A 13,043-nucleotide genomic window follows, 5' to 3' on the forward strand; every position below is an offset into this window, starting at 1 on the left:
ATGACAGAAATCTCTTTTCCTTGGTGACATAGAAGGGGACTTGTTTTTGTTTTCAAAATATAGGCTAAGCTCTAGAAATAATTGAAAAAGCATAACTTTGGTGCACATTCATCTTCCACCGCATCATGACCTTCCTATCTGGCATAGTTACAGGTGCTTATCTGTGTTTGATACCTAAAGGGCCGTGCCATACATAGACTGTCAATTAAGGTATTATCTGATGATACTAAATTGTTGCATTTTAATAATAATAGCAATAATGTACTTGTGAGTCACTATGCAAATTGTTTTATATACATCATCTAAGTAATCATAATGACCCTATGAGTTTTACTTAATATTATCTTCCCCAGGTAAAATGAGTAAACAGAAGCTTAGGTTAAGTAATATGTCCAAGGCCATGTAGGTGGTCATTGGCAGGGGTGTGACTGACTGCAAAGTCTGTGTTCCTAATCACTGTGTTCTTCTGCTTTTTAATAGGGGATTCATGAAAGTCCCAGAGAAGAGAATGCACAGTGGCAAGATTGAGGCATTAGCATTAATATTTGTAGACAGGGCACTTGCCAGCAGCCTAAGCAATCCCATTACACCAACTAGTAAGCAAGAGTCAAAGTATAATAGTGTGAGGAACTAAATCATTGTAGTGCCAAATATAGAGTATACAATCTCTTTAGGCAATGTCTTTGAGGTAGCTAATTTGTGTTGGCTCTGAGTTTGCCTTCTCAATCGTTGAGGGACTAAGTACTAGTTGAAGCTTATGATCCTGACACATCAAAATGAACAACCTGGCAGGTGTCCTTGCTGGAAGATGACAGGATTGTCAAAAGATGAGCCCTGGTTTTTCTCCCGAGATGTGACATTTGGGGGCTTCCATTAAAAACATCACCAAGCCTCTGTCACTTTAATCTCTTTCTTAAGTGCCTGTGATCTTCTCTGGGGCACAGGTCCATGCATGGTCAGTACCCAGTGGCCAGATTTCTGAGCTGTGGGCAGAGGAGGCAGCTACTGTGAGGGCCTGGGAGGAGATGAGGGAAGAAAAGGTCATTCTTCCTGACAACTTATAACTTGATTCCACTTATAAGCCATTTATTTTCAGAAATAAGTAATGGGTGAAGACAAAGGCCAGGCCTACAATTCATGCACTTGAGAGTTTAAGGCTTTCTGAGATCAAATTACCACAGCAGAGACAAAGTTGCTGTAGGGACATTTTGGGAGGAAGCAGACAGAGAGGGAGAAGCCAGAGACCTAAGAAAGGAGACAGGAATAGAATGTGATGGAAATTGCTTCCCACTCTCTGTATCCTTGAGGGAAAAAAGAGGACAAATAAGAAGCAGCAGTGATAGGAGGAAGCTGGGAGTTTCTCTGGAATACAATTGGTTGCGTCGAGGAGTGCTGTCAGTGAGTTTACTTGGTGGGTGGAAGGAAGGGATGTGATAGTCCAGGCCTTTGAAATCTGGGTATCAGGATCATTGCCTTGGCCTCTTCAACTATCTCTTCAAGAAGGGAAGCATGCCAAATGTCATGTCTTATTCTGGCTTTGTTCCCATTCGTAGCTAGAAAATGATCTACAAAGGAAGATCTGGGAGTGAGAGGATGCTAGGAGATGAAGAAAAGAAAGGACATTTTAGTAATGTGACACTTTAGTGAGTGCTTTTTGCTTGTGGGGCAATGGGTTTTAAACTCCCATGGAAGAGACCTGGGAAGAGTGGATGTTTAGAACAGAGAAGCAGAGGCAATGACATAGCACCGAAAGGCTTCCTCTGATCCTTCTGCCTCTCACTCACTGAAGAGAAGTGGTTGTCTTTTTGTTGTCTCTGTAGCAATACGAGGTGGAGTCTTAGGGGAACCAAGGCCCAGAGATGCAAAGGAGCCTTATATTTATGAAAAGTGAGCTGCAGCCATTGAAATTGCTAGCTGTCATAAGATAAACCCCAGCTTGCCATATTTTGCTTAACAACCGATTTTTCACTGCAAGTCATTGATGGACTCCAGATTCCAGCCAAGCATGGGAGATCAAGAGTAACTCTCTTGATTTAATGGTTTTGCAGGCTCGTGAAGACATTGTCATCCATTAGAGAAAAAAAATTTAAATCACTCTTGAAAGAACAAAGAAAATATCTTGGGTGATAAATGAAAAAAGATTTGAAGTAAAATAAGGAAAAGCTTGAGAGAAGAATCTCTTTAAAATCTTACTAGATTTCCCCCACTGTGATCCAAAGGGGTCAAATAAGAACTTAGCCTGCAGTTTCATGGAGCCCATTTTTTAAAGAGAGAATTTTAAACATGAAATGTTGGTTATTTGCCAAGGCACACACTGAAAGGAAGGGCCAGTTGGCTAGGAGCAGAACTGAGAGTTGGATCCCAGGATGCTAGGTTTAGGCTTGCTCCTAAGGAAGACTGCACTTGCTACTCCTCTCCCCCTTTGCACTAGGAGTTGAACACTTTCTGCAGTACTTACGAGTATTCCAGGGAAAATGTCAGAGGTCATGTAAATAATCTCCATCACTAACCCCAGAGCACCTCCCCTGCGTTTGTTTCCTTCGAACGTGGAGCCTCCGCCCAGGTGCCTCTACTCTGCTAAGGCCTTCGGTTTATTTTCCTGAATTGCGCTTGGAAATCTTTTCCTAGGGAGCTGACAGCCCGAGTCCTAGAGACAACTGCTTTTCCCACAATAATCTCCTTACAAGACTCCATTGAGCAGCCGAAGGACTGTGGAGACTGGATGAACAGAGCGGGGATGGGGGGAGCAGGGAGGAGGGAGAAAGGGAGTGGCCGCGTTCCCGTGGTCTGCTGGGATCTGATGGGTCCGGGGTGAAGGAGTTGGGGCTGGAGTGGCTGGAGCGACTCAGCAGTCTCGGACGCCGTCCGCCACCTCGGTGCGGAATCGGAGCCGAACCTGCTGAGCACAGCTCCCCCTCCTCTTCTGCTTCCTTTTTCCTCCTCCTGGAACAGCGGCGGCGGCGGCGGCGGCGGCGGCGGCGGCAGGAAGCGAAGCCAGGCTGAGTGACTGGGAGGCGAGCGGAGGAGCTGGGATATGGGGACTCAGCGGGGCGGCGGGGCCAGGAGCCCTCCGGAGGCCCTACGAGGGGAGCGACCTCCGGCGTTTGCTAGCGCGTGAGCCGTGGGGAGCCGGCGCCGGGCGGCACGAGCGGAGGCGGAGGCGGGGCCCGGGCGTGGAGCGCGGCTGAGGAAGCTGCTGCCTCCGGCCCTGCCCCGCTGCCTCCGCCGCGGCGGGTGGCTATGGAGCTGGCTGGCACCAGACCTGGAGCGACAGAGCATCCACGACTCCGGCCGCCCATGTTCTGGCTGCTGCTGCTGCCGCCGCCTCTCCTACTGCTGCTGCTGCTGCCGGGCCCAGCGGCCTCCCAGCTGCGATACTCGGTGCCGGAGGAGCAGGCTCCCGGTGCGCTCGTGGGCAACGTGGCTAGCGCGCTGGGGCTGGAGCTGCGGCGCTTGGGGCCGGGCTGCTTGCGCATCAACCATCTGGGTGCACCCAGCCCGCGCTATCTGGAGCTGGACTTGACAAGTGGAGCGCTCTTCGTCAACGAGCGCATTGACCGGGAGGCGCTGTGTGAACAGCGGCCTCGCTGCCTGCTCAGCTTAGAAGTGCTGGCGCACAACCCCGTGGCGATGAGCGCCGTGGAGGTGGAGGTACTGGACATCAACGACAACTCGCCGCGCTTCCCGCGGCCGGACTACCAGCTTCAGGTAAGCGAATCGGTGGCGCCCGGAGCGCGCTTTCACATAGAGAGCGCGCAGGACCCCGACGTGGGCGCCAACTCGGTGCAGACATACGAGCTCAGCCCCAGCGAGCACTTCGAGCTGGACCTGAAACCCCTGCAGGAGAACAGTAAGGTGTTGGAGCTGGTGCTGCGTAAGGGCCTAGACCGCGAGCAGGCAGTCTGGCACCGCCTGGTTCTTACAGCTGTGGACGGGGGCAGCCCAGCCCGCTCCGGCACGGCCCAGATCTCTGTACGTGTCCTAGACACTAACGACAATTCTCCCACCTTCGACCAGTCCACGTACCGCGTCCAGCTTCGGGAGGACTCGCCTCCAGGCACATTGGTGGTGAAGCTGAATGCCTCAGATCCGGATGAGGGCTCCAATGGCGAGCTCAGGTATTCCTTGAGCAGCTACACGTCGGACAGGGAAAGACAGCTTTTCAGCATCGATGCTAGCACAGGAGAAGTGCGGGTAAGTGGAGAGCTGGATTATGAGGAGGCTTCTTCCTATCAGATCTACGTGCAGGCGACTGACCGGGGTCCAGTGCCCATGGTTGGTCACTGCAAGGTGCTGGTGGACATCGTGGACGTGAATGATAATGCACCAGAGGTGGTACTCACGGACCTGTATAGCCCCGTGCCTGAGGATGCTGCACCCAACACCGTTGTGGCCCTTCTCAGTGTCAATGACCAAGACTCAGGCCCCAACCGGAAAGTGAGCCTGAGTCTGGCAGCCACACTGCCTTTCCGACTGAATGGCTTTGGAAACTCCTACACACTGGTGGTTAGTGGCCCGCTCGACAGGGAGCAGGTGGCTGCCTACAACATCACAGTGATAGCCACTGATGGGGGAGTACCACAGCTCACATCCCAGCGGACACTGCAGGTTGAGATCTCTGATATCAATGACAATCCACCAAGTTTCCTGAAGGACTCCTACTCCATCTATGTCCAGGAGAACAATTTGCCAGGGGTGTTGCTCTGCACTGTGCAAGCCACAGACCCGGATGAAAAGGAGAATGCAGAGGTGACCTACTCCCTCCTGGAGAGGGAGATTCAAGGGCTGCCAGTCACCTCCTATGTCTCCATTAACAGTGCCAGTGGCAGCCTTTATGCTGTCAACTCCTTTGACTATGAGAAGTTTCGGGAGTTCTTTGTGACTGTGGAGGCCCAGGACAAGGGGAGCCCACCACTGAGCAGCACTGTGACCACCAATGTGTATGTGGTAGACGTGAATGACCATGCCCCTTACATCTTGTACCCTACCTCAACCAATTCATCAGCAGCCATTGAGATGGTGCCTCGAACTGCCCCTGCTGGCTACCTGGTCACCAAAGTCATAGCCATGGACTCAGACTCTGGGCAAAATGCTTGGCTCTTTTACCATCTGGCCCAGACTTCTGACCTGGACCTCTTTAAAGTGGAGCTACACACAGGAGAAATTAGGACTACCAGGAAGATGGGAGATGAGAGTGGAACCACTTTCAACCTGACTGTGGTGGTCCGGGACAATGGCGAGCCATCACTGTCAGCCTCTGTAGCCATCACAGTAGCTGTGGTGGATAGAGTTTCCAGAATCCTCCCTGATACCCAGAGACATGTTAAGAGTCCTCGGACATACTCAGAAATTACACTTTATCTAATAATAGCATTAAGCACAGTGTCTTTTATATTTCTTTTGACAATCATTGTTTTGAGCATCATCAAGTGCTACCGCTATACTGCATATGGCACTGCATGCTGTGGAGGCTTCTGTGGAGTGAGGGAGCGGTGCCCTGCAGAACTGTACAAACAGGCCAACAACAATATTGATGCCAGGATACCACATGGCCTCAAAGTGCAGCCTCACTTCATTGAAGTGCGAGGGAATGGCTCCCTCACCAAGACCTACTGCTACAAGGCCTGTCTGACAGCAGGCTCAGGGAGTGACACTTTCATGTTTTATAACACAGGGGCTCAGACAGGACCTGGGCCTGGGGGAGCTCAAGCAGCAGCAAGTGACAGCAGGCACCTCACAGGCCAAAGTGGACAGAGTGCCGGGAACCTGATTATTCTCAAAAATGAGGCTGTTTCTCAAAATGAGGTGAGATGGTAATCAGAGGGTCTTCTACAAAGTCACGCATTCTTCACAGCTCCCGATATCATGTAGTTGGCTTTACTGAGTTATTAACAGTGACTGGGGTTATCTGGTAAAGTGAGTATATATAGGACCTGTGATTTGATTATAATTGGCTATGTGTTCTCTCTAGAAAAACAGCAGTAGAGAATTATTTTACTTTCCATTTTCTTTTCAGACATATGGAGATGTGACTATAAAATTGTTTGAGAAATGGATATTAGTCCTAAATATTTGATGTTAGAGCACAGCTCTTTGGAGAAATGGTATAGACTTGAGAATAAGATGATGTTAGAGGGTGAAATGTTATGAGATTCAAGAAGAAATGGCTTCTGTTGTATCATCTACAGGGAAAGTTCTCTTTTGAAGTGCTATAGGAGTGTTGTTTTTTAAAAAGCTCTGAGACCGTAGTGGTCATTCTCTGTATGCTGTCCTGTTTATACCTTGAACTGTCTACAGTGAAAGTATCCAGTTAATATTTCTAGTAATTGTACTGAACTAATGAGATAGGATCTTCTGGAAATTTGTGGCAGAGGTGATAAAGCCATAGAAAGTGGATCTCACCCTGAAGCCAAAGTTCTCTTTGGCTGTTTGATGTGTCTTTCTGTAGGGGCTGTCAGAGGACATGAATGATGGCAAGCAGAGAGACCAAGAAACAATTTTTGTATGGTTGGGCCCGGGCGATATTAGAATGAGTGGATTAGGATATGGGTGTATGGTGATGGCCAGAACAAGCTGGAATTGTGGAGAAAGAGAAGGAGAAAAGAACTCCTTACTGGTCACTTTTCTTAGCATAAAGTGAACTCATTGTAAGAGGATTTCCCTGCATTTAGCTTAGATGCAATCAGTAATCTTCTGATTTTCTGTTGATAGTTTCTAAGCTTTTGATGAGATGTGAAGTAACCCCTTTAAGCCCCTCATGTCTTTAAGTTAAATAATAATACTTCAAACAATATTCAACATGTTCTAAACACACATTCATTTTCTGGATTTAAAATTTAGTTTGCAATAGCTACAAAAGGCTTGGAAAGTAGATGAGTTACTGTACATGAAAAATAGGTGTTAGTAAATACACTGGTCTTAAATTTTAAGTGGGCATAAGACCAGCTCGTTCATTATTATAAAGAATGTTTATAAATTATTGGATATTGTGTAGATGTATTTGTATAGTGTGTTTGTCTTCATATGCATGCTTGAAATAACAGAGATCTGTTTTGTGATTCTTTAAACTTGGATTTCAGAAGCCAAAATTTTATGCCATAAATAGTGATGAATTGTTATCTCCCCACACAACTACTTTGTAGTTAGGGCTTTTAGAGCTATTACCAAGTGAGTTAATAATAATTGCTCCTCCTGTATTTTTGTGTTGTATTTTCATTGACATATTCCATTGTCTTTTTTATTAATGTCCATAGTTTTACATTCTAAATTCATGCTAATCCTGATTAAAGTAATGCGTACACACAGAAGAAAATAGAGATGGATCGAGAGAATTTCTCGTGTACACTGCAGGCAGATTTATCAGAAAAGCCTGGTGTTTGTCAGTACTGAGCTGCCATGGGAGGCAGATTGCAGAAGAACAGGAGGAAAAAATCAAGGAGCTTCTAGAAATCTTCAGATCATAGCTTTTGGAAGCATGTCAAAGGGCTTAGCTTTAAATAAGGATGCTGTAGACATTTGCTTAACAAATTCCTGTGAAGCTCTCTAGGGCCTGGGGTGGGCCACAGATGGAGAGGCATGGAGAGCAGGCCAGGCAAGCTTAGCCACCAGGTGTGACCTGTAGCTCAGAGGGATGACAGGCTTACCCTCCCTTCCTAGCTCAAAGCTTGGGGCAGTTTGATATATGAACTATTTCTGTTTTACACTGACCTATGTGTTAATACGTATTTCGGTACACAAACGTTTAATCTAGGAAGAAAATCATGTCAGAAAAGTGCTTACTCTTGTGGGATTTTTCCAGGAGAGGGCATGTTTTAATAAAGGCAAATTTCTGCCAGACACTTTCAGAAATCAGTGAAGGGGCTTAAGACCTACAGTTCCTGACATTATTGCAGTGATGGGGAAAGAGTGTCATGTTGTCATAGCATGGCAAAATGGGAACAAAAGTCACTCAACTCTGAAAGTCATCACTGCTAGATCAACCTGTTAAATTCCCATGACAGGCTTTCACTTCTCCATACCTAGTTACTGCAGATGGCAGGAGAGTGCTGGGGTGCAATTAATGCCACGTGCCTACATTAAAATTAGATGGGGGTTGGAGAGGATGAATAAGGGAATTTGTACTCACTCACTACCCTGCTGCATAAAAATATTCTGCTTTGCAATATATGTATGGCTTCATCACCTAAGTCATATGTTAAACAAACACTTATCAGTATCTAGCATGTGAGGAAACAAGCTCAGGAAGGTTAGGGGACATATCTAGTCACTCTGCTAGTGGTATTTTAAGCCATGTCTGTCTAACTCCAAAGACTTTGCTTTTTGAAATAACATGAGTAGACAAAAATCCCAAATGTCTATAGTCCTTTTGATATGAGACACTCAGACATTTAGGCTACCACTGGTTTGCCTAGTAGTGTAAATTAACTGCTTTTGGAAAAAGAGTAATTCCTTGCATTGAAGTAGGTCATAAATGGGAGGATTGATGAGTAAAAATATTACTACCAAGCTAATATATTTTTATGTATTTGTTTTAACAATGGCATAGCCTGTTAAGATCTTTTATCTCTATTCTTTCTCTGATTTCTCTCTTGCTGCTCATTAAACATCAGCATTTAATACCAGACTCTAATCTTTTGGTGAATTTTAACCCCAGTGAGCTTATTTCATAAGCCACTTGTGCAGTGAGGTTTTTGAAGTACCTATTTGGCAATAGGGCAGAATTTCTCTTTGGAGATTTCTGAAAACCTGATACTGAATGTGGTTGGCACTGCTTTCAGAGTCTCCAAGAAAAAGAACCTAATCTTAAGGTGAATTCTGTGCATTTGTGGTCCTATGGACTGTTAATGAGTACTTTGAGTGCTCTGGGGAGATTTGTTCACCTGTGCCTCACTGGGACTAGTTCACACAAAATGTGGAAATCACAGAAGATTAGCAGAAATTAGTTAAGTTTGCATTTATTTTTACTTATTTAAAATCCATTTGTAGTCACCGGGTCTTCAGATATTTCTGTCACTGTGTGTACCTATTTACCCTAATTTCAGATGAAATGACCTAAAACAGTTAACCTTTCTTTTTAAGTGTTACCTAATTTATTTTCCCCAGGACTGATTTTTCTCTCTGATGACTCTATCCTGGATCAGAATTTATACTTAGTGTAAAGTGACGTGCTGTGAATTTATAAAAAGTGCACAATGGTCAGAATAGGCAAAAAAATTTTATCTGTGAACTTCTGTTTTACTCTTTCATCCTCTAATAGGGTGGAGCTGTTTTGTTTTGACATTCTCATATTGGTTCTAGGACTGTTCTTCTGAGAAAAGGGTTATTTTCTTTGGTCTGATAATATAATAATTTCTTCAAATTACCTCCTTCCTCTCTTTTCCTACAGATCTGCTGAGCCAGATGGAATTATGGCTGAGCTCTTCTCTGTCTCTTTATCTTGCACATATTCCGACTGATGAAGAAATCTGTTTATTATAGCTTGAATGTCATTGGCCTACCCTTTCCTCTGACCCAGGCGTGAGCAGTCATATGGGCATCTGGTCTACCTCAGAACACTCTGCAGGGACACAGCCTGGCGTATTATAAATTGTCTATTGGCATGCCCGTCTGCTTGACAGAATAGCAGAACCAGTTCTGGATACTTGCCTTGGTTGGCCACCATTTTTGCTCTCAGTGAGAGGTCAGGATGATGTTAGTTTGCAAATGTTTGAAGAAAAATTGCCATAACCAAGCCCAGAGATTTAGCGATATTTAATGGGGATTTACAGGTGTTTTTGAATCTGACTTTTGTAGGACTTCACCTGGCTCAATGTTTCTATGCCTATTACAATGTAAACGTAAATCTAGCTTATACATATGATAATATTTTGAGCATTATAGTCTTTAATCGTGATTTCAAAAATCAAAGGTCAAGAGAGTTCCTTAGGACTCTAAATATTATACAAGTTTTTCCTTTCAAGAATTTGAACTTGAGAAATGCAGTAAAGGATCCGACTTTGCAAAGGTGAAGATAAATGTTAGTTCCTTGGCACATAAGCAACACTAGTTCCTTTCTGGCTTTGCAGGGTCAGAGCTCTGGGCTCCAGGGAAGTGAAACTGTGAGTGAGAGAGTAACTGCTGTGTTAGCAGGCTGTGCATCCAGAATTTAGCAAACCTAGCATTTTCTGTTGTACTAAAACCCATTAGGTATGTTTTAAAGTCATGTTTATTTTACTTTCCTGCTCTGTGTATCAGGAGTTGTAAATGACTGCAGAGGAAAGTATTTAACCTAGAATTCTCATATTTATCATCTTTTCCATTTGCTTTATTAGATAACTAATAATGTAACATACCGATGATTATTTTAAAAGTTATATTCCTTTTTGCCTTAATGATCCAATAGTTTATGCAATCATTTTGTATTGCTTTGTAACAAATTACCACAACTTATTGGTTAAAAATAATACTCATTTATTGTCTCAGAGTCCTGCATGATTGTGACTGGGTTCTCTGCTCAGGTTTTCACAAGGCTGAAATTGACACAGCATCTGGGCTGAGTCCTCTTCTGGAGGCTATGGGGAAGAATCTGCTTTCCAGCTTATTCAGGTGGCTGGCAGTTCCCTGAGGATTAAGATTCCCCATTTTCTTAATTACTGTTGGCTGGAAGTCACTCTGCGCTCCTAGAGATTGCTCTCAGGTCCTTGCCCCATGGTCCCCTCCATCTTCAGAGCTAACGATGAGAATCTTCTCTCATGTAGAGTCCTTCAGATGCCTCAGATCTCTCTGATACCTGTCTCTGATCCTCTAGACCCAGATTTAAAGGGCTCATGTGGTTAGGTCAGTCTCACCTGTGTGATCTCCCTTTCTTAAAGCCAGTCATGGCATATGACATAGCCTAATCACAGAGTAAGAGCCATCATGTACAGTCTTGGAGATTAATCAGATCACATACACTAGGGCATGGGGGTCTTGGGGGCCGTCTTAGGGTTCTGCCTGTCATAGTTTATAGCAGGTTCACAGAATATCACTGTGAAAAATCTACAGTAGATACATCTTTAATAGAGTCCTATTAGGAAGGAAAAGGAGATGGTTCACCTAGTTTCACATCTCAGAGGGTCATTTAATGATAGCTTCAACATGATAGGATATTATTTCCCGAGTCATCCTTTGAGTTTATGAATGACAGGGTATTTTTAACCTATTTTGCTTTAAATCTGCCATGGAAGAGGCAACTCACCCTTCTGTAGCTCAAATATTCTATGGTATAATTAATAAATAATACTATTACAGAATAAATTAAGTCTTAGCTATAATTTTGATTGAAACTTAAGTGGGTTCCTGTTCTTCAATAATACTGCATAACCCACGTGGATTACCTAATTCACTTTCTCCACATCTGGAGTTTTGTGACTATTATTCTACTAAAGGGCTAAGCTTTGGAACAACAGAACATTCTGGGGCTTTTCACCAAAATAAATTATGTATAGTCCTGGGCTGTATTATCCAAGTATTAGAAAAGGAAATAATCACAATTAGTTCAAGGCCTTCATATATGTCTCAGAAGTCAGTTTTTCAGTTTGAATTTTTCCAAGTTTAATCAAATTTAGATGAAATCCGGGTATATTTTATTACTTTTAATTTTGTATCATTTAAAATAAAGCAATATCTGGGAAACTCAGAAGTAAAAAAGAGGAAAAAAACATATATCATTTAAAACACAGAATTTCATGTTAGGTAAACATAATTATCAGCCAAATCCACCAACCAGGCAAGTAAATACCTGAACCCTGCTAGGCTCTGAGGACATAGCTATGTGTTATGAATATCTGAGGATATTCGTATGTTTTTTGAACAAAACAGATATAATCCCTTTTACAGAATATATGGTCTGACAAAGAAAGTATTAGGATAAATGCAACAATGTGTCTAAAATGCTTATTCCATTTTATACATATTTTCCCAACAATGTCGCCTAGTGTTGTGCGGATACTTAAAACATTGATTACTTTCTTCCTTACCTTTTCCCTGCCTGATCTTAATGCCATAAGATGTCTCATAACTATGTTTCTGACAAATGAATCTCAAAATCATCTTGTTGCTCATGGACTATTGTAGAAAATAGCAGCATGACAAATTAAATGTTATTGAGGAAGCGAGTTTATGTAATGAACTGAATTTCCTGGTCAGTCCTGTTAGAACTGTGGGATTCAGCAAAATGAGGTTGGTGATTTCATTCCAAAGATCAAGTTGCAGCAATTTTCATCATGAATGTTACCCAGTCATTGAAAAACTGGCAACATTGACTCAACAGATGTTAAAGTCTTTCTTGAAGGAAGGTTCTCACAGCTGACAAGCTGACACTAGAGACTCTTGCTGAATGTAAGGGGAGAGACGGTGATGACATGATTAATAAAAAGCAATTCAGTCATATTTTCAGGTTCATAAAATGATTTGCAAGTATTTTCTCTTTTGTTCCTAATAACAGCACTGGTAGAAAATGGGAACACCTTCATTTTGTCTGTAGATAGTTTTATGCTACTTTATATGGAATATTTATAGCATTTGTGAACTTAAAAACCAAAGATGAAGCAACTTGCATATTTAAATTTTGCCAATGGAATGGCAGGGAACCAGAGAGGGCAGTTGGTGTATGGGGACATTTGAAGTAAAGTGTCCTAGAGTCGTAGCTTTTTCTGGGCCTTGACTTTGGCTCAGTCTTTGAATACCATTTAGCCATCCCAAAGTCTGTCTGGAAATTGAGATGCTGCTCACTTCTTCTCTGGTTGTTGTGAAGAAGTTTATTTATGAAATACTGCGCATTCTGTGAATGAACTATAAGAATGAAAGGAATAAGACTTATTGACTCTTGAAATAGTTTATTGGTATTCAAATTGGCTTTGTGTCTACCCAATATGAAAGTTATAATCCAGAGGAAATATAGAATACAAGATCTGTCTCCTCATCTTTCCACTCAAATAGACAGGATCACTTTAATTTCTTCCCATGAAAACACATCAAGAGGAACATCTATCGCAGGTTTTTCATAATAAAACTTTTGCTAATTG

General features: G+C 43.4%; 3 protein-coding genes across 3 annotated transcripts in view; all 3 read left to right on the top strand.

Annotated features, from left to right (window-relative positions):
• The window catches only part of LOC105306989 (protocadherin alpha-1-like), a 191,277-nt gene that overhangs the window by 146,737 nt on the left and 31,497 nt on the right, over nucleotides 1-13,043 (top strand).
• The window catches only part of LOC111732553 (protocadherin alpha-10-like), a 107,576-nt gene that overhangs the window by 90,370 nt on the left and 4,163 nt on the right, over nucleotides 1-13,043 (top strand).
• Nucleotides 3,241-5,817, top strand: PCDHAC2 (protocadherin alpha subfamily C, 2). The gene has a single exon (XM_023524496.1). The coding sequence runs from the start codon at nucleotides 3,241-3,243 to the stop codon at nucleotides 5,815-5,817; it is 2,577 nt and encodes an 858-aa protein (XP_023380264.1).

The sequence above is a fragment of the Pteropus vampyrus genome, unplaced genomic scaffold (genome assembly GCF_000151845.1).
Source record: "Pteropus vampyrus isolate Shadow unplaced genomic scaffold, Pvam_2.0 Scaffold470, whole genome shotgun sequence".
Taxonomy (NCBI): domain Eukaryota; kingdom Metazoa; phylum Chordata; class Mammalia; order Chiroptera; family Pteropodidae; genus Pteropus; species Pteropus vampyrus.